The 22,984-nt window shown below is 34.5% G+C and overlaps 1 protein-coding gene across 4 annotated transcripts in view; it reads left to right on the top strand.

Moving 5' to 3' along the window:
- The first annotated feature begins 20,280 nt into the window (after window positions 1-20,280).
- The window catches only part of LOC145296075 (uncharacterized), a 94,546-nt gene continuing 91,842 nt past the window's right edge, over window positions 20,281-22,984 (top strand). For all 4 annotated transcript variants that reach the window (XM_080142201.1, XM_080142197.1, XM_080142198.1 and 1 more), the window contains exon 1: window positions 20,281-20,433. In XM_080142201.1, coding sequence (XP_079998327.1) covers window positions 20,414-20,433 — 20 coding nt within the window. In that variant the 5' untranslated portion in view covers window positions 20,281-20,413. The remainder of the gene's footprint in view (window positions 20,434-22,984) is intronic.

Genomic DNA, 22,984 nt, shown 5'->3' with positions numbered 1-22,984 from the left:
AAGCAATGCGTCCTATACAACTACGATAGTTACTGCTGGTATGCAGGCGGTAGATATCACATCTACAAACATTAACTGAAATTAGCCAACTCCCCAGACACAATTTCGGAACAACCTATTTGGGTCTGACGTTGTCCATTGTAATTGCTCGATTCTATCTAATTCTGGGTTCTAGCTTTATTGTGAAAGGTGTATGTGAACGGGTATTTATATATCTATCTATCTATCTATATATATATATATATATATATATATATATATATATATATATATATATATATATATAGTTTTTTTGGGGGAAAAGAAATCCAGCAGAGTGCTCAATTATAAGGAAGATCCCAAAATAAGAGCGTATTATGTATATTTTGTTTACAGAAAGTTTTAGACGAGATAAGTCATTGGTACCGGCGATTTCAAACCTGATAATTAGGGACCATTTTAGATACCCATATCAAGCTCTCCTCAGCCAATACTTATCTCTAGATGAATATTGGCTGAACAGAGCTTGATATGGGTATCTAAAACGGTCCCTTGACTTATCTCCTCTAAAACTTCCTGTAAACAAAATATATATATATATATATATATATATGTATAATTGAAATAATGTTCTAATTTTAAACTCAAATATTAATAACATAGAGTTTATTTAGATATGAAATACTTGAACAATATATATTCTTTTATAATATACTGCATATCTCAAAAAGCTAAATCTTACTTACTATACAAGCGTACAATTGTTTCGGCCAAACTTATATAAGAATAATAAAAAAACATATATGAAGAGAACTATGTATAAAAATATTAGTAAAGCAACGAAACATTGTCCACTTGCTATTTTTGATTAAGCATAGAAATGATGAGTGTTTGTTCCCAATGAAGCAGTATATTATAAAAGAATATATGTATATATATATATAATACAATTATGTCGTCAAAGAGTAAATCTTTAACAAAGACAAAACTTATCAAGATTTAAAAAAAAAAAGCAATATTAAAAGAAGCAAACAATAATATTAAATGAAAGATGGGGAGTAAAAGTTATATATAATTTTATTATATCATCTGTTCTGATAAGGAAAATTTAAGGTGAAAATTAAGAAGAAAAAAAAACCTGTTTAGGTCATGGCATTTCGAAGCTAAATGCTTCTCATCAGAAGAGGAGAACGAGAATGAATTCTCATTTCATTCTGATCAAGTTTATTTTTTATTTAGTTTTATTCCTCATCTTTCATTTAATATTATATATATATATATATATATATATATATATATAAGAAACACTCGTCTAGCTGAAAACACTTTCAATAATTCCCCCACTCTTTATCTGTGCCTAAACCTAAACGTAGATTCCATGAACAAAGCTTCTTTCTTAGAACTGCACGCCTGTGGAATTGTCTTCCGTTTTCCTGCTTTCCGGCTGACTACAATATGGTTGTGTTCAAGTCTAACGTAAATAAGTTCTTGATGAGCCATTCCATATAAGTTATCAAATTTACTGAATTTTCATTACTAATGATTACTATATTGTCCAATTTCTACTGTACACGCTTTAACCCTTATCCTTGAGTGGCCTCTTGGCCTTGATAATGTGGTGATGCCTATGTAAAAAAAAAAAAAAAATTAATAGATAAAAAATTATTTCATACTATGATTTATTTTTAGTTTCGAAGCAAATATAAGCTAACACGTGTTTCTAGAAGAATGAAAACATACTTGGAACCAATTCAAATAGTAAACAAAAATTGACCTTTTTTTTTTTTTTGCGTCATTGCAATGGACACGTAAAGACATTTTTGGTTCTTGTCCCCAATTCATCCTCTATTAAAATAACAAAAATAAGGAAAAATCTGTATGATGTACGTACCCATAGTAGAAACAGAAATATCATATTCAAAAAATTACATAAATTGATCAAGTAGTTTTACATTTATAAAAGAAAGTCACTTCTAAGCGATTAATGGGAATTCGTAGCCATTACGAGATAAATCGCGCAAGTTTGTATTGAGTTATCTCCCTTTGTTTCGTTTTTTTTTTTTTTTCTTTATAGATTGTTTTCAAAGTGACAGACAAGACATTCACTCTTCCATTGCTGCTAAAAGTTAATTTTGTTTAAAAAATAAAACTAGTTGATTAGTTTACATGATTTTTTTTTTTTTTTTTTTTGGAATAGGATATTTTTCTTTTTTCATAGGTATGTACACCATCGAGAGTTTTCTTTATTTTTGTTTATTAATATAAAGTGAATTCTGAGCAACAATCAACATTTTGTATGGATTTTCATTTTGTTGATGACAATGCTTCAACAATAGGATATTTATAGCAGAGAATGCACAACTTTTTTTTTTTTTTTTTTACACAGGAATCACCACTTATCAAGGCCTGGAGGCCACACAAGCACAAGGCTTAATGGGTATACATTAGTCAATGTGATTATAACGCAGCAAACATAAGTAGTGTGAATTTTGCAAATTGGACTACTTAAGGGGACGGCTCATCAAGAACTTGTTCACGTTGGACTTGAAGACGACTAGATTGTAGTCAGCTGGAAAGCAGGCAATCGGCAGAGAGTTTCACAGGTGTCCAAGTATCTGTTGCCAAGCTTGCTGGAAAAACGTTTTTTTTTTTTTTGTTCAGCTGATAGATTACTCTGATGACTGGAGATTGTTTATTATTTGAAATTGTTTCAGGTATCTCATGGAAATATGTGTTAGTTTTTCTTTGCTTCGAAACTGTTTAGTAATTACAATATGACATTATTTCGATCTGTCAATTTATTCTTAGCACTTTTACAGATTTGGAAATAGCTATTTAAAGGTTTGAATGTTGAACTTCACTTATATTCCGGAATTTGGTATAAAAAATTGATCTGATCTATATAAAATGATTGTTATATATATATATGTGTGTGTGTGTATGTGTGTGTGTGTGTGTGTTAACACCTACATATCGAAAAAAAATAAATAAAAGGCTTTGATCCCCTGCTGATTTTATGTGCTTATTGCCTTACAAAAATAGGAACAGACTGTTATTTTTCAGCGTAGATTCGTCTTGAAGATATTGACAACAATGCTCTGATGACCAGAGATTTTTGTTTACTATCTGAGTTTGTTTAAAGTATCTTCTAGAAACATGTGGTAGCTTTTCTTTGCTTCGAAACTGTCAATAAATCACAATCTGACATAACTTTGATCTGTCAATTTATTTATAGATCTATCACAAATTTTTTAAATGACTATTTAAAGGTTACATCTTTACTCCGGAATTTGATTTCCATAAAAATTGATCTGATTCACATAAAACGACGGTTTATATATATATATATATATATAAATATATATATATATATATAGAGAGAGAGAGAGAGCTGTTTGACGGTACAAAACTTATAGATTGCTTTGAAGAAAATAGCCAGCAAAATCCGAGGGGCCCCTTTCATCAACAGACTCATCAGAACTTCATCGTTTTTTTTTTTTGTTTTTTTTCTATAGATCAACGATTAACTGTTGATGAAAGGGGCCCCTCGGGTTTTGGCAGCTATTTTCTTCAAAGCAATATATATATATATATATATATATATATATAAGCACCTACATATTGGGGTGAACATAAGTATTTGATCCCATGCTGGTTTAATGGGTGTATCACTTTACAAAAATAGGAATGGTCTATAATTTTCGAGGTAGGTTTGTATTGAAAATAAAAGAAGTAATATTAAAAACATTACTGATGGGACGATTCAAAAATTTTTCCCGACTCCAATACAATTACTGATTTCGATTCTGATTCTTTTTATGTTTCTAAATATAGTATTGTTTTTTCAGGTTTTTTTATGTGAAGAGGTCGGATTGCCGCAAAAATCTAAAATATGCATATATTTTTCGCAATTGTAAAAATACACATATGGGTGTGACTTATACATTTTAGTTTTTTAAGTTTAGATTAGTTGCTGGAAAGCAACCCACCCATTGACGAAATCTGTGCCAGTTTAGGGTAAAAAAAAATGTATATTTTTTTTTTTAAATATATACATTTTTTTAAAAATATATACATTTTTTTTACCCTATACTGTGCCAGTTTAGGGTAAAAAAAAATGTATATATTTTTTTAAAAATATATACATTTTTTTTTTAAAATATATACATTTTTTTTAATTTTAGATACTATACATCTGAGGCAATGTCAATCAAAAATTAAAAAAAAAAAATGTATATTTTTTTAATTTTAGATACTATACATCTGATGCAATGTCAATCAGAAATTAAAAAAAAAGAATGTGTATTTTTTTTTTTTAATTTTAGATACTATACATCTGATGCAATGTCAATCAAAAATTTAAAAAAAACCCCAACTTGTGGGTGTTTGTTTTGTAGTTTTAGAGTATTAGTTGGACATGCACACAAACAATTGCCTTTTATATAATAGATAAGGCTGATACATTGAGGGATTCTTTTATACAAGTTATAAATATTTGATGAGGACTGATAATTAAGCAATAGAACTAATCTATATGCATCCCTGGTTACAAAACCGTTCCGTGGGGCTTGAATCATTGCTGGTTGGTGAGGGATGGGAGTGAAATATTTATATTTCTTCAATAAAAAAAAAACAAATGAATGTTTGAAAAGAAATATGATTTTCTAGAATTTTTCTTTTATATTCTATCTCTATGTAAAACACGGGACTTTGATAGTATGGTCGCGTTGAAAGAATGGATGAGAATTCTTTGGTTAATAGATGTAGAACGATTGAAGTAGTAGGTTCAGGCCACAGATGAAGTCCTAGGAAAACATGGGAGTTAAAAAAAAAAAAAAGGTCTTGAGAGAAAGAGGGATAAATGAAGACCTAGCCAGAAATAGGTTAGTTTGGAAATCAATTACTCAAGCCTTCCAACACATGCCACATGTAAAAATGGCATTAAACTAGATATGCTGATGGAAGAATGGATTAAAGTGCTTGGGTTAGTAAATGTAGAGCAGTTGAGCTAGTAGGATCAGTTTACAAAAGAAAGCTGAGAAAACTATTGGAGGAAGTGTTATGGTTTGACGTTACAGAAAAAGGGGATAAATAAAATCTTTGACAGAGATAGGTGAATTTGGAAGTCAGTTTCTAAAAGCCGTCCAACTTATGTAAAACAGAATAAGAGGTGGTTGTGTAGATTCGTGATCTTTTAAACCAATGCATTTCAGGTGAAAACATTATTACATACTTACGTATCATGTTGAAATTCGTATAAATTCTAAAAATTACAAAAAATGATCCAGCCGTCCAACTTATGTAAAACAGAATGTGAGGTGGTTGTGTAGATTCGTGATCTTTTAAACCAATGCATTTCAGGTGAAAACATTATTACATACTTACGTATCATGTTGAAATTCGTATAAATTCTAAAAATTACAAAAAATGATCCAGTAGAAAAATACAAGTAAAAATAGACTTCATCAAGCTATCGAGTTTTATCGTATGTTTCGATGTGGAAGTGTTGGGCAACCAATTCAGCATGACAAACTGACTTATTTCCCTTGACTTAAATTGAAGATCTGCCATTTTTAAACAAGACATAATTGTAGATGATCTTTTGTTAAAAAAAATACATCTAGACATCTGGATCATTTTCGTAATTTTTGGAATTTATACTAATTTTGATATGACATGTAAGTACATAATGTTTTCACCTGAAATGCTTGGGTTTAAATGATCACCAATTTATGCATGTACCAAATGTGATGATTGTTTTTTTTGCTTTTTTTTTATTTACAAAATGAACCTACACTGGAAATTCTGGATTGTTCCAATTTTTGCAGGATGGGAATCTCCAAAAATCAGCAGGGAATCAAATATTTGTTTATTTTTTTCCACCATATAATTTGTTTAAGGAATTACAATTTTGTATCTTTTTATCATTGAATATTTCAATTTGATGCCATTCTCTTACTGTGATTTATGGTTTTTTTGTTTTTTATAAATCCTTTTCTATAAAATACTCTATATTTTATATATTATGCCTGTAAAGCAATTATTTGATTTCAACCCACAAATTTATTACACACACATATATACATATATATATATATATATATATATATATATATATATATATATATAAGCGAGATAAGACACAGATTAAATGTAGAGGTGGGATTAAAAATCAGATGAAAATCCTGATAGATATTACTTGAGGTAATACTTTCAGGGTGATCCTAGCCAAAAAGGAAAAGCTCAATATTTAAGAATAGAGCAATATATAAGTTTAGTGGTTAAATTTAAATTCTGAAAATCAAAATATAGACACATATATTCGAGTTAAGAATTTATTGTTTGCCAAAAGGAATTTTGTCAAACAATAAATTCTTAACTCGAATATATGTGTCTATATTTTGATTTTCAGAATTTAAATTTAACCACTAAACTTTTATATATATATATATATATATATATTATTTTATTACTATTTTATCTGTTTAGTTACACATGTTTCTGTTACTGAATTGTATCAACGATCCAGTAACTTCGTCAGACTTGAACAGAAGTGGTTATTATGATTTGGAAAGACGATATTAGAAGAAGACGAATATATATATATATATATATATATATATATATATATATATATATATATATATATACAGGGTGACAAAAAAAAACAGGACATTCAACAGTTTTTCTGAGCATTTTACAGTCAACGGAGAAAAAAAGGGCAAAGACCCTAGTGTTTTCATGTGATGTTTTGAATATAATAAACTAGTTGTGACCAAAGTTTCATTTCATTCGGACAAAACACTAAGAAACGGGGCCTAATTAGAGTTGGGGCCCGTTTTATTGGGTCACCCTGTGTATATATATATTGTAGAGCAAATATATATATATATATTTGCTCTACAATAGTATTGAGCACCTTCTTAAAGTTATTACTATTTACCAGTTTTGCTATATATATATATATATATATATGTTCACTGTTTTGGGAAAGAATTCCAGCAAAGTGCTGGATTATAAAGAAAAATTTTTTTAAATATAAGAGCTAAATATTTATTTATTTAAAACTGTACAGAAGGTCAGAAAAAACATTGGTACCGTCGGTTTCAAGTCCAATATAAGTTTTAATTCTTTAATCTTTTGATTCATTTTTCTTCCCTTCAATCAAAATAAAAATGAACCAAAAGATTAAAGAATTAAAACGATGCATGAATTACTTCCCTTAGCTGATCAAGACCGGAAGTCATGTAAATTAGGAACAAAATAGGACTAAACAAATAGAACAAAATAAATTAAACGGATAATTACTATAAAATATATAGAAATAGGGACAGACAAGCTATAATTAAATAAAAATGGACATTATTAGAGATAATATATGCAATCCTAGTTTTTCCTCGGTAAGATAAACAGAAAAAATATGGCTGACAAGAGCCTAACATTATTTACCATTAACTCGTCCCCCTTATGTTGGTCTTGAAACCGACGGTACCAATGTTTTTCTGACCATCTGCACAATTTTATATTATTATTTTAGTCTATTTAGGTGAACAAAATTACTATTAGTCGTGGCAATGAATCTACTGTTTCAGTCTGAAAAGACGTCATCAAGCGAAGAAAAAACAACCTCTAGTCTTAGTGAGGCATGACCTTTAATTAAAAAGGTCATGCCTCAAGTAAGACTAGAGGCTGTTTTTGTTGCCTGATGAAATCTTTTTAGACTGAAACAATAGATTTATTGTAGTGACTAATGGTAATTTTGTTTATCTAAATTGGATAGAATAGTATCTTGCTCTTTTTATTGAGCACTATCAACAACCTCATGAAATTCAACGGTTTTTACTTTTGGATATTTTTAACCTTGAACAACTATATATATATATATATATATATATATATATATATATATATATTATAAAGTGCCCAGGTGTAAATAAAGATATATTTTTGCATAATTCACAAACTTTGAATGGTGATTGGAAGATCTGCTTTTTTTATTATTATTATTATTACATTTGTAAATCTTATATTCTTTTTCTGGAAAATAAAAGTTTATTCTGAAAAGTACAGTTATTTGACTGGTATTTTCAGTGTTATTTTATTTTATTTTGCCTTTTCATCCCAAACAAGGCATAGTGCCACTTTGATGTGGGGGTGGGGGGGGTACTATCTGGGATATAATTGCAGGGATACTATGAAGGGAGTTGAGCAGCAAGATGTCTGTTCACATTACATTTGAACTTCTGCATGTCAGTGTAGACGGGGAAACAAGAACCTGAAAGGGAATTCCAAAGTCTAGCAGTTCTGGGGAAGAAACTATTTGAGAAAAAGGCCTTCTGGCACCTGGGGATCTCTACTGTGTAGGGGTGGGATTTGGCTGATTGTCGGGGGTATTTACATCGAGGGGGTACAAGGGCTTGTAGTTCATCAGAGCATATACCATTAAAATACTTGTAAAACAGACAGAAGGATGCAACATTTCGTCAGTGGGAGAGAGGCTGAAGCCTAGCTGACAGTTCAGGACTTATTCGGTTGGCGACTCTCTTTTGAACCCTGTCCAGAAGTGAGAGACTAGTAGCAGATGCACTAGCCCAAATGTGACAAGAATACTCCATACATGGGCGAATGGGAAGCATTGTAAAGGTACAGGATACTTTCAGGCGTAAGTAACTTTCTAGCACGGTAGGGAGAGCCCACCTTCCTCGCAGCAGTGTTATTATTTACTATTATTGTTATTATTATTTCAATTATAATTGAAATAATAATTATTATTATTTCCAGTATTATTAATATTAGGTCGGTGCAAAAATTGTTGCTAATTAAAAATTTCATGATGCTGTTATTATTTTTACTAGTATTCACTCACTAGGAGTTCTCATACAGGTTGCTCACCAACAACAACAGCCGGTGGTGTTCCATGGAGTCTGGTTGACAGCAAGTCTCCTTAAATTTTCAGTACTTTCCACCTCTTTTGATAACGTTTGCAAATGAATTACATCATCGCAACAGCCACTTACCATTAGCATACCACTGGTAATGACTATTGGTATTCATTTGAATTTGAATAGCAATAAGCCTTCCCAAGGTTCCAGTTGTCTTTGCACTCATCCCGTAGAGCTCTGGTTAGTGCTTTCTCTCCTTGGTTTTCTTATCCTCCTTGACCCTTTCAGAACTATTTGGTGTAGTACGAGTTAATACCAACACTGCAAATTTTATTTGGGAGAGGGGGTATCTTAAAAAAATTTGTTTCTGTTCAGTTGGTTTCATGTTTTGCAGTTTCTATGTCGAGTTTCCATTTATTGGCAGCACATGTGGATTAGTTCCTGTATTCAAGGATTTTCTTTGAGATTTCAGCTTTTTTCAGCATTACCATCTGTTGCATAGTCTCAGTCTTCCCCTTGATTCCAATTTCTCTTTGTTTTTTTTACCAAGTTCTTTGGGACTGTTCCTAGTGCTCCTACAATTATTGGTATTGTTGTTCATCATGTTCTATATTCCTTTCATTTCTGTGACAATTCTGTGTATTTGTTTCATTTTTCTATCTCTTTGATTCTCACCCTGTGGTCTGCTGGGACAGCAAAATCTACAATTTAGTAGATTCTGTCCTTGTTAATTATGACATCTGGTCTTCTTGCTTGGATGAGTCTGTCTGTCTGTACTTCCATGTCTTAAAAGGATTTAGTGTTTTTTTTTTTATTTTCCATCACTATCTCCAGTTTTTGTTTGTAGCATTTGTCTGCATGTTCAAGGTGTAGTCGTTTGCAGAGTTCTCATCCAACTGTACCTGTTCTTATATTCTTTTTAGGTTAGTTTGCTGCATTCACATATGTGGTTTATTGTTTCATCTCTTCGTCCACAGAATCTACAGGGTGGAACGATAAAATTGCTGCCATAGAAAGGACAACATGATTCGATTTCCGTTTGATAAAAAACGGTTTTCTTTTTTTGTTGCAGACCATCTACTAGTTGGCCAGTTTTGTACAAATCCCAAGAGCGACAGGAGCCTTCTATCATGTCTGAAAATAACACAATGTTCAACGAGCGAGATTGGAGATGCGCCGCTGTACAACTCATGCTCTCCATGTCATCCAAGTTATGACAACAGGACCAATGCCAGTACCCTTAAAATGCATTGTGAATAACAGGGACATGGCTAGGGTGATGAAAACAAAGTTTCCGGCTACGGTTATTGTCTTTGGTGCGGTTTCAAGTGAGGGCCACATCATGCCACCTCACATCTTCGAATTGGGCTTGAAAGTCAACACCAAAGCTAACCTGGATGTGCTGAAGAGTGTGATGATGTCCTGGTGCAATCAAGTGACCGCTGGCAAATGATGGGGTATGGCAGTAGGATTTGGCACCGGCTCACAAGTCCATAGAGCCCCAGGCTTGGCTTCAGAGGGAGTGCTGCAACTTTTTACACTCCTCTCCCAACCTGAACCCACTGAACAACTTTGTTTGGTCACACGTTGAGAACATCACCAACATGACCTCCCTCAACACTAAAGCCAGCCTGATTGCCGCCATCCGTTGAGTATTCGCCGAGCAACTGCCAGCGCATGTGGAAAAGGCATGCTCCCAGTTCTGGACCCGTATCAAGGCAGTGATTTAAGCTGAAGGCGGCTACATTAAATAGATGTCAGCTCTACTACATAATCAAGTTACCTGAATTGATTTTTTTTTCAATAAAAATTTTTAAATAAAGCTGTAGTGTTGTTTTCTTAAGGGTGACACCTTTATCATTCCACCGTGTATATATTACCGTTTTCCTGTGTTTTACTTATTTTAACTTTAATGTGGCTAGTTCTAATTGTGTTGTTCTGTGTAGCTGTCAGTAGAAATTTTGTTTCTTTACTCAAGTGTCCTTTTCTTAGCCATATCCAGGTGTTTTAGTGATTCTCTTCTTTTTGTCATGCTTGTAAATCATCCATGTAGCTCTTTCTCTTTCCATTTTTATTTTCTTGTCTATTTATTTATGGTTTCATCATTTTCTGCATTGTTCTTCTCGATGACATCATCTCTCGTTGTGGTGATCAATCTTTCTGTATTCTAATTTATGTACTTTTCCAAATCTTTTTTTTGTGTGTGTGTGTGAGTCTGCTACATTGATTGGTCCCTTTCCTCTTTGTTTCTTATCGTCTTTCGAGTGTGATGCATTATTATTAGTTTCCTCATCTTTTGATCAAGATGCCTAAGTTCTTTGGTCCAGCCTGTGAATGGTCCAGAATAACTTTTTTTTTTTTTTTTTTTTTTTTTTTTTACATTTTCACCCCAAACAAGGCACATTGCCACTTTGGTGTAGGGGACTACTATCAGGGGAAACATCTACTGGGGTACTATGTAGGGATTAGGGCAGCAAGATGTTGCTTCACGTTGCACTTGAACTTATGCATGCCAGTACAGTTGGGGAAGCAGTGACCTGGAATGGAATTCCAAAGTCTAGCAGTTCTGGGGAAGAAACTACTGGAGTAGAAAGATCTTTTACATCTAGGGATCTCTACAGTGTGGGGGTGGGATTTTGCAGCTAGTCGGGTCTGTCGAGGGTGTTCACGTCGTAGGGGCACAAGTGCTTGCAGTTCTTCAGAGCATTCACCATTATAATACTTGTAGAACAGGCAGAGGGATGTAATGTTTCGACGATGGGACAGAGGCTGAAGCTTAGATGCCAGTTTAGGGCCTATTAGATTTGCGACTCTCTTTTGAACCCTGTCAAGGAGCAAGAGACTAGTAGCCGATGCACCAGCCCAAATATGACAGCAATACTCCATACATGGGCGAATAGTGGCCTTATAGAGGTACAGGATACTTTTGGGTGTTAGAAGTTTTCTAGCACGGTAGAGAGAGCCCACTTTCCTCGCAGCGGCCCTGGCAATGCCCTCTATGTAATTGTTCCAACTCATGTTTCCTGTGAACGTTAGGCCAAGGAGCTTGAGAGACGTACTCTCAGATAAAGAGTCGTTGGCCATTGCTATAGGTCGTAGAGAAGGTTTCTTGTAATTATTGAATGAAACCAGTTTTGTCTTGGCGGCATTGAACGTGACCATCCATTTTTGTCCCCATTCCACTACTGATTGGAGGTCATCCTCTAGTGTTTCTGCCATTACTTTAGATATATGTTCATTTGTTTTCCTGTCGTGCCTGCTATAGAGTGTGGTGTCATCAGCATATATCCCCATCTCAGAGGCAATTTATTACCTTATTAGCGATACTGCTCAGGTGTTTATTCCTTTTGTTTCTAAGAGTTTCTTTGTTCTTCTCGGGTACTCTTTTCCTATCTTCTCTTTCATTTCTGTAGATTTGATGATGTCTGCTTCCAGAACTCCTGGATATTTGTAAGTGTTATGTTCACCGAGCACCCTCATCTCTTGTTTAGGCAGTTCCATACCCCCTGATGTTTCTAGTTTTCCCCTTTTTATCTCCAGTAGTGGACATGAATGTTTTACAGGGAGAGGGATCAGGAATTGAAGCACAACCGAACACTTACCATGAAAATATCGAATATGCATTCACATATGCACAGGCAGTATTTGAAATAAGTGCAGTTCTGAGTGTGCGAATCATGAGAGACATTCCAAAAGTTATATCTCCTATTTTTTTATTCCACCTGAATACATAAGAGATTGCAAATTATATTGTTATAATGACTGAATTGGAATTCATTTTTAAGATGAGCATTATATCTATTAATTTATTTTTATTTCGGACTATTAATCTCATCTTTATTAGTTGTTGTTTTTCATCTTTTTCCAATTAAGGAATAATATATATATACCAATCGGTACGGACCCGACTATGGAAGATCAGATAATAAATAAACGTGGATTTATAAGATCAAAGAATCCAACCTTGATCGCCCTTCGGGGCCCGTGGCGCAGTTGATAGAGACGTTGAATCTCTACAGTTCCAGATGAACATTGTCTGAAGATAGCGGTTTCAATCCCACCCAAAGCATGCCAGAGGTTTACTTGGCAAAAAATGTGGTGAGACGACAACAACTACGGATGGCAGTGATGGCTGAGAATGCAGTTAGGAGATTCGAAGTTCCTATCCATCGCGGTTACCACCTGACGGAGGCCAGAGGAATAGTTGGCCGAAACGTTGTGAATAAACAATCCAATAAAAGATGAAAAACAACAACTAATAAAGACGAGAATAATAGTCCGAAATAAAAATAAATTAATATGATGACTGAACTTATGCATTCATGATCTGAAAGTTTCATCTCTCTGTTGCAGATATTGATAGTGAGACTCTAAGAAAGCAACCCCTCTCATGGACGCGTGTCAGAAGCAGAGATGCGGCATTAACTTCCCAACAAAACTGCGTTCAGAATCAGTGTGATTATGGAGAAAAATAAATTCTTGAGCACAAAAGGTCACTCATTTAAATGGTACCACTCCTGTCTTTGTAGCTCAACTTTTGGGGCTAAAAAAGGTAGGAGGCTTTACTTTTGGAACTACCTTCATATATAAGCCTCATTAACACAGCCATTCAGTTAAAAGCCCCATGTGTTTACTTTAACTGGTAAATCGGATTTTCGCTTGAAATTACTCGATGGACGTGAGTTAGTTGAAATCCGCTTTTTTCTTCTTTTATTTTTTTTTGGTTAAAATAAGAAAAGGTTGATTTCTGACAAATCGCTAGGGCCTTACCTCCTTATTTTTTTTTCGTTGCTATTTGTTTTGATTTTAATTCGTCTTTTTTCCTTCTTCCTCTATCTTTCACTTTCTCTTTCTTTATCTTTTACTTTTTCTTTTTTTCTTTTTTCACTCTTCCATTTACTCTCTCTGTCTTGTCTTTTTCTTTTTTTTTTTTTATCTCTTATGAAAGTTCTCTCTGAAAGTGTTAATCTTATTGTGGAACCTAAGACTTAAAATGATTCATGGAAGGGGTAAGAGTGACTATTTGGGAATACCAGGCACTGTATGCAGAAGAACTGCAAAAACCTTACATCATCTCTCCTGACTGCGATATACATGCGACTGGGTATCTTTTTGTGAATTTAATATTCCCTACAAAATTCCTCCTTGGAGATGCGCCGCTGTACCTCTCATGCTCTCTATGAATATATATGAAACTGGTTCGCATAGGGGAGTTAAATGATTTTGTTGTATTTATGTGTAACACTATTTCTAGTACCAGGCAACGCTGTATTACCTTGCTAAGCAAAAACTGTGAGTCAAGTATGGTCGTATTATAGGTTGCCACTTTATTAAAAATCCTAGATGGCCCAAGGGATATTTTCTTTTTGGAGATATTAGAAAAATGAATGTCTTGTTGATAAAAAGAAATGACAGTTGTTAAACAAATCCTACTGGTATTGGTGAGAGTGATTATCGACTGTCGGCCATCTGTTTTATATTTGTAAAGCTAAATAAATTTTTTTTGTTGATAATGGTTTTAGAGAAAAAAAAAAAAAACAATTGCAAAATAGCAATTTTATTTTCCTAGGTTGGAGCAGATAGGGAGATTGTGAATACCAAAAAGTTGATATTAATAAAAAAAAAATAATCTAAATGATGCTAGAATGGGATTGTAAAAAATACGAAATAACCTATAACCAATTTGGGGGGGGGGGAGAAGAAAAAAAATGTCAGAAGAAAGAGAGGAAATCTCTGAGAGATGGAAGGAGAAATAGTCATCTTCATAAAAACCAGTTAAAATGAACAGCTACAGCAGGAATTGGAATACATCCTACTAAAGCCTGATTGTCACAGATGGTGAATTTCAAAAATGTAATCTGGATGTGTGGACACTTTATGCAATAAAATTCTGTTTTAAACTTGGAAAAAAAATGCCGCAAAAACATATGGAATGCTTCAGACTATCTTACATGAATCAAAAAAATCAGTTTTTGAGTGGCATAAGAGATTCAAGGAAGGCAGGGTGTCTGTGAGGGAGGGGAGAACACCAGAGTTGATTGGCCAAATAAAGAATTTAATAGATAAGTCCATTGTGTGTCTATAGAGACAATAAGTGCACAGTTTGATGTCAGTGTGGGAACTGTACCCACAATTATTCGTGAGGAACTGAAGATGTGGAAGATTTGTGCAAAGTTTGTCACAAGGGTGCTCCATTCTTGTCACAGACTATTTGACCAAAATGAGCATCAAGACAGTTCCTCACCCTCCCTATAGTCCAGACCTTGCTCCCTGTGACTTTTGGTTATTCTCTAAGCTCAAGAAAACCTTAGAGGCTGTCGTTATGAGACAATTAGGGAAATGAAAGAGACTGTGATGAGAGTCATTGACATGCTAACACAAGAGAATTTCGACGGAGCTTTCTAGAAGTTGTCTGAACGGTACAACAAGTGCATTGCAGCTGGAGGAGATTACTTCAAAGAGCACTAGAGTTTCATGTGTGTACTATCAATGAAAGTTTCATGTGTATACTATCAATAAAAGTTTCATGTGTGTACTATCAATGAAAGTTTCATGTGTGTACTATCAATGAAAGTTTCATGTGTGTACTATCAATGAAAGTTTCATGTGTGTACTATCAATGAAAGTTTCATGTGTGTACTATCAATAAAAGTTTCATGTGTATACTATCAATGAAAGTTTCATGTGTATACTATCAATGAAAGTTTCATGTGTATACTATCAATGAAAGTTTCATGTGTGTACTATCAATAAAAGTGGCTACACAAAAAAGTCTGGAAACTTATTGAAGGCACCCTGTACTTAAAAGATTTTGAATTAGTTAAAAATACTGCATCCAGAAAACAATTTGTTTTGCTTAAGGTATTTATTTGCTTTCCCACCAAAGCAAATTAGGCAAGAGGCCGTTTTTTAATGTGGGGGAAAACAAGCTCCCCTAAAAGTAGGGTAAAAAGGGGGCACTCTGGTTGTGACCAAAAATAATAATTGTCCCAGTATAGAGGGTTTTACCCTCCATTGACTGGTACAAATTATCTTAAGTGCAGCATCTGCAGAACAGATATTACACTTTGATCCCGGCCCGAAGGCCAAGAACACCAGAAAAAAGGCAAGCCTCTTTTCTATTTTGTTTTGCTTAAGTCCAGAGAAGTCCCGAATTATCTGATTTTCTTTTTACAAACTATATATGGAATTATTTTATGCAAATAATGAATTTTTTGACGAAAAAATCATCTCTGATGTTTCGTTAATTATTGATTGCCTGTTGATTTGAAAATGGCTTGGTTGTTTCCAGACCTGTTCTGATATCCGGTGCTCAGGTTGCAGTTGATAGAAGCGGCATATCAACCAACAAAGGAGCATCTATGAAAGAAGAATTCAACCACAGAGTCTGACAACAAACGGCTAGCCAAGAAGCCTGGCTGATAGGGTCACAGACCAGTTAGCACATTAAAGATATTGACACATGGACTTAGGGTCATTGCACATTTTGTGCATCTGAGGAGTAGAGTGGTAAATTTGTCAAGTATTGAGACATTATGTTGAACAAAGATGGCGATGATAAATCAAATCGGTAAAGAATCGATGCAGTCACGATCTCGAGTGTAAAGTAATTCTTAATTACAAAGATGGCGGTGAAGAATCAATGCCATCACGATTCAGTTGTTTCAAGATGGAGGTTGACAGCAAACTGAGTTGAATCATGGCCACCGAGAGTAAGAAGAAAGCCTGTTAACTGAAAAATGTCTGCAGGCAATATAGGTAAGATTTGTCAGACTGTCAGTACTATATGAGGGCCATTTGAAAAAGAGTAATAAAACATTTTTAAAAAGAAAAAGGAACACAGTTCGATTAATACTTAAACTGAACTTTATTCAATATAAAATATAAATATTATCTATGTAAAATTAAGTAATTTTAAAGCAATATACAATTTAATACTGATAAAACTGAATTATGAATGTAGGGAACAAACAATTAAAAAACATTAAACACATATATTTTGGCCTTCGGAACAAGATCACAGTGTAATATCTGTTTTGATGCTACATTTTACCTTTTCTGTCCCCGGTCGGTGGAGGAGAAATCTTTCATGACTGAGATTATTTTTGTTCCTATCCAGAGTGCCCCTTATTGGGAAGCTGGATTTTCCCCACAAGATTATATGTTGAAATATTTAAATAACTATTAGTTTAAATACAGAAATTATATTTAAAGTTTTGGTTTTCTGTTCTTCTATGTCCATTTTTTCCCATGTTTTTCATCAAAATGTGTAGAGTATTAGTTGTCTCATAGGCCATCACCAGTGATCACTCACTGGTAGTAACCTGTGGTGTTCCCTGGAGACCAAGTCACAACAAGTCTCCCCAGATTTCCAGTGTTCTCCACTTCTTGACCATTTGTGCAGATGATTGCATGTTCACACAACAGCCGTTGTCACTGATTTCTCGTTGGCATCGGCCATTAGTGTTTCCTGGGGTTTGGGTGACAAAAACTGCACACTTCCAGTGGAGATTTGGTTATTACTCTCCCACCTCGGTCTTTCCATCCTCCCTGACCCTTTACAACTAGTTGAAGTGGCGCCAGTCGATGTCATCTACACCAGTTTTTTATTATTATTACTATTATTATTATTATAATAATAAGGGTGATTGTGCAGTGTAAGCACGTTTATTTTAAATATTATTTCCAAGTTAAATAAAATTTTGGGTTTGTATTACTGTACACATAGATTTGAAAAAGTTATCAAAAAACAAATATATAACAAATAAATGTTATCAAAGGCAAGATAAGTTACTTTTCTACCAAACTGGATATGTTTTTAGGGGTTTGTATTACTACACACATTGATTAAAAAAATGGTAAAAATCAAATATATACCAAATAAATGTTATCAAAGGCAAGATAAGTTACTCTTCTACCTATCTGGAAAGGTTTTTAGTGGTTTTACTCACTTTAAAACATGTAATCACTTCGAAAATCATACAATGTTTATTGATATATTTTATTTGTTATGTATTTGTTTTTTTTGACAACTTTTTCAAATCTATGTGTATAGTAATACAAACCTGCAATGTAAATTATTTACAGTTAAAATGTTATAAAAAAACAAAAACTTGAAGTTTTAAATATATTTCAAAATAAGTTGCGCCCGGTGCTAAAATATTGAAAATTCACAGATCGTAAAAAAAAAAAAAAACTGCCGTGAAAAATGCTAACTATATTTGGAAATACTCAGTGAAAAGTCTTATTCATTATTAAAAGAACAGACTGAAAATATATAAAAATTGTTTGTTTTGCAGTAAAAAAAAAATAAATAAAATGAAATATTTGACTTTCTCCGATAGAAATTAAAGGTTCAAAAACTAGTTCACTTCAACCCCCCCCTAATGAACTATACTCTCTGGCGGATCAATGCTTCCCTGTAAGTTCTTCGGCCATAGACTGGCCAATCGACAGGCAGGACGCATTGATCCTGCTGTCACCAAAAAGAGTGGAGGGGACATCCAAGAGTCAGCACAGAGCCGCAAGCGAAGACACACCTTCCTCTCCTCCTCGCCCAGCACCGACAGTCCGACGTGGACCTGACTCAAGAACTTCGAGCTCCACCACTATTATCTCGTGGAATAAAGACTTGCAAACGTTCAATGTTAAAAGGAGTTTGTCGTTTTTTTATCGAGGGTTCTAAAAGATAAATAATTAGCTGGGGTACAACTACCCCACTAAACACTTACTATATTTTGTTAGATTAAAATTATCCCAATGTGCAATTATAATAATTATTATCCAAATGGAGAATTGTTCTTTCTCTTTAGAACATACATGGACAATCGGTAACACATATTGGTAGCCATGGACAATCGGTAGCTATATTTTTTTGCCTGTTTGCGTGACCACGTGGTTGAATACCGGAAGCTATCTATACCTACAAGTTAATTAGGAAGTGACGTTACGCTGTCATGTGCATCGACCTTCTTTACTCTCGGTAGCCACGGTTGTATCCAAAATTTGATACTTTTATAATAAGGTTGGAGGCTTCTCATTGGTTGACTGACCTAACTGTAATTTATAAGTAAGTATAAAAAAAAGGGGTTTATCATTCCCACTTACCTCCCTTTAATACACTAACAATCTAAAAATAGGGTCTGTCTAATTAACCAATCAGGGACCCCCGTTTATCGGGTTCGCTTTTAGAACAATAGTCTGTCCCTCTTTTAACCACAGCTCGTCCATGAAGCAACAGGTAGGAAAATTCCTCTCCTAAAATTTTGTGCCTATACGAACATTACAAGAGCCGTCTAATTCTTTGGACATAAAAGAACTTTATAGTTGGACTTTCTCTAAAGCCGCAAACACAATAAGTTTTGCAAAACTTGTAAATTTTATTGTTTTAATAATTAATACTTTTTTCTAAATCCTGTTTTGTGTCGTTAGTGAATCCCTTTATTTAAGTCTGCTCCAACGAACTTCGCGGCAATTTCAGACTACAACCCTCCATTTGCCAGTATTCGCTTTATTAGATCGTAAAAATCATTGGGGTCATAACACCATTATTAATGGTGGGGATGCGTCTCCTAGCAGCTTCGGCTGCAGGGAGACCCGGTAGAGTACTCATCAAGGATCCATTCTTGACTCAGCCCGACAGGTGCAGGGCTGGGAACTGGCCCTGTACCTGTCAGACTAAGGTACACTGCTTGGGTATCACCCAGGAGGTCCGCCCTCCCAGGCTTTGCCATCTGGCTTTCGGGTAGGGCAAATTTATTGCTTGTCGCCTGAGGCGCCCCTACCAGGGAATGCCGACGGGGTGCCCAAGCAATTTTTGTTGAGGCAAGAGTACCACTCCTTTAGGGGAGCTTGCCTATTTTCCACCTTCTGACCTTGTGTCACACTTTGGTGCAGTGGACACCAAACAAATATCTATCCTCATTATTAATCAAAAACATTTTAATATGTTAAAGATATTGTCACATGGACTTAGGGTCATTGCGCATTTTGTGTGTCTGGGAATTAGAGTGGTAAATTCCAGTGACTAGTGGGTGTCTGGTTACATTTTGAAGGGTGCAGCACTGCAGCACCAGACGAAATTGAAAGTGTTGCCACTGGGACTTAGGGTTAGTGCAGATCTTCTTGTCCCTGTGTATAACCGCTTAAAGTGGATTACGAAAGAATGACTTCCTGCTTGCCTTCTCACCAAATGCGCTCTGGGCGTTTTTCACTTAATTTTGACATTTGTAGTGTAAACTGATTGATATTGTTATTTATTTATTTATTCATTTGCAACGCCCTTGTAAAAATAGAATCATCAATGTCAAAATTAAGAAATTATACAAAAGGATGACGTCATAATGAATCAATACTAGATCTTGAAAACTTAAACAACAAAAAATTCTTCTGTGACGTCATTTGATTTTAAAGTAAATTCTATTTTTTTTTAATCATTAGTTCTATTTTAATATATTTCGAAGGTGACTTTTTAATTCTTTCCGTATAATAAACTCGAAGGGGTGGCTACTCAAAAAATATATATATAAAATAAAAAAAAATATATAGTAGCCATGTTTACGAGTAAAAGATGGTAAGTACAGTTTTTCATTCGAAATATTTTTAAAGATAAAAACTCGAGTTATTATTATTATTTTTTTTTTTTATTAGTTTTCGAATTACTAAAAAAACAATTTTTTAAAAAATTATTTATTTTATTTAATTTCATTCGCCTTTTTGGCGGACATGGAGAATGTTGCCCTCGCCCCCCTCTGTATTATTTTAATTTCATTTTTTTTTTTTTTTTTTTTTTTTCAGTAGATTATTATCGAATGGACGCGGGACTACCCCATAATAAAAAAAAATGGAAAAATATCAATATTTAAATATTTATAGTTGGTGCTCAGTTTTTAAGGCAAAATATTTTAGAACAACTGGGACGTTTTTTCGTGAATTTAGCCTTTTTTTAAAAATAGTTTAGCCTTTTTTATTATTATTATTATTATTATTATTTTTTTTTTTTTTTTTTTTTTTTTTATTTTAAAAGCGAAATAAAAAAAAAAGGCTAAACTCCCGAAATTTGGCCTAAAAGCTTGGAGTGGTTTTAAAATGGGTGATCGATTTATTAGATCGTTGCATTAGAAACTGAATGTTATTTAAATATTGACTTTTTTTTTCAATCTTTTTTGATAATCTGGCAGACCAGACTAATAATCCGCTGGAAAATTGAAAAGTCAAAAAAAAAAAAAAAAAAAAACAGAAAGAGATAAGGGGGGGGGGAGAAAGATTCTTCTGATCCGCCATCTTTTTTATTTTATTTTATTTTATTTTTCTACATGGTAGTCACCACTTATCAAGGCCTGGAGGCCACTCGGGGATAAGTATTATTGCGGGTACAGTAATAAATGGGATAATATCGTAGTAATTGTTAGTAATGGAGATTTGATAAAGTGTCTTACTTAAGGGGGCGGTTTATCAGGAATTTGTTTATGTTGAACTTGAAGGCATCCAAGTTGTAGTCAGGTGGGAAACAGGCAGACGGAAGAGAGTTCCACAGGCATACACTTCTAAGAAAGAAGTTTTGTTTGTGGAATCTACGTTTTGATTTAGGCACAGATAAAGAATGGGGAAAATTATTGACAGTGGTTTCAGCTAGATGGGTGTTTTTCGTAAAAGATTGGCGAGGGGGGACCAGAGATTGGAGCTCAGACGAGCACTTGCCATGGAAATAACGATAAAACAAAGACAGGCTCACAACGTCTCTTCTGTGGGAGAGAGGTTGCAGGGAAGAGAAAAGGGCACCCCTCACTAAGCCACGAAGTCTATTTTGTACTCTGTCAAAGCAGCATAGGCTGTTTTTAGCAGCTCCTGCCCAGATGTGGCAGCAGTATTCTATCCTTGGACGTACTTGGCTTTTATATAGATAGAGAATTGCATCAGCAGTGAGATATCTTCTGGAGCGGTAGAAGGATCCCACCATTTTTCCAGTGACCTTGGCAACAGACCTGATGTACATGTTCCATTTCAGGTCAGGAGTAAAGGTCAATCCCAGAAGTTTGTCAAAACATGGAGCTTCCCCTAGATGAGAGCCATCCATTCCAGTTGATGCTAGATTGGGATCAGAGTGTTGATGATGTAAAGATAGGAGCTTGGTTTTAGATGCATTAAAAGTAACCAGCCACCTCTTCCCCCACTGTACCACGCGCTCAAGATCAGAGGAGAGCGAATCAGAGAACTTTGCCATTTACAGCCTTATATGTGTTGCCATAGATGGTCGTGTCATCAGCATAGATGTCAACGAATAATTTAAGTGTGTTTTGGGAGATCATTGATGTAGATCAAGAAGAGAGTTGGGCCCAAAATGGACCACTGAGGGACTCCGGCATTAATACTGAGGGCCTCTGATTTCTGCCCACAACCTCTACTCTTATGAGCCTATCAGAGAGAAATGATTTAATGATTGAGAAAATATTTCCAATTATACCGTAGCTGGAAATCTTGTGAAGTAGGCCCTTATGCCATACCTTATCGAAGGCCTTTGATATGTCAAGAGCAATTGCCCTAGAAAGGAAGCCATTGTCAAGAGATTCACTAATCCTATGAGATATAACCGTTAGCATATCTGCTGTAGATCTGGCAGAACGGAAACCATATTGAGTGTCACTAATAAGGTTATTTCTGCTGAGGTGGTTGACTACTTCTTTATTTAATATGGATTCCAGCAACTTGCTCATGACACAGGAGACTTATTGGTCTGTGCTGAGAGGGAGATGACTTATCACCTGAATTCTTAACTACAGGGCATACTGATGAGGTTTTCCAGGGTGTTGGGAAGCACTTCTTAAGGCAACGCTTAAACAGTTTTGTAAGTATGGGGGCAAGTTCTGGTTGAAGCTTTTTCAACACTATAATTGGAATGCCGTCAGGGCCAGTTGCTTTACTGGAATCAAGGTTTTTGATTAGCTGAGCGACCTCACGCACAGATATTTGTATGTTGCATAGCGTGTTGTCTGTTATAGGAGGAAATAGGGGAAGTTGATGGCCTTCATCGCATAGGGTAGAATTAGTTGCAAAGTTCTTGGCAAATAGCCTGGCCTTGTCTGATGCTGACGAGATGACCTCAGAATGTATGCTTCTGTTCAAGA

The sequence above is a fragment of the Euprymna scolopes genome, chromosome 16, assembly GCF_053919585.1.
Source record: "Euprymna scolopes isolate OS-2025 chromosome 16, ASM5391958v1, whole genome shotgun sequence".
NCBI lineage: Eukaryota > Metazoa > Mollusca > Cephalopoda > Sepiida > Sepiolidae > Euprymna > Euprymna scolopes.
The sequence above is the reverse complement of the archived record's forward strand: the minus strand, read 5'-3'. Positions and strand labels throughout refer to the sequence as shown.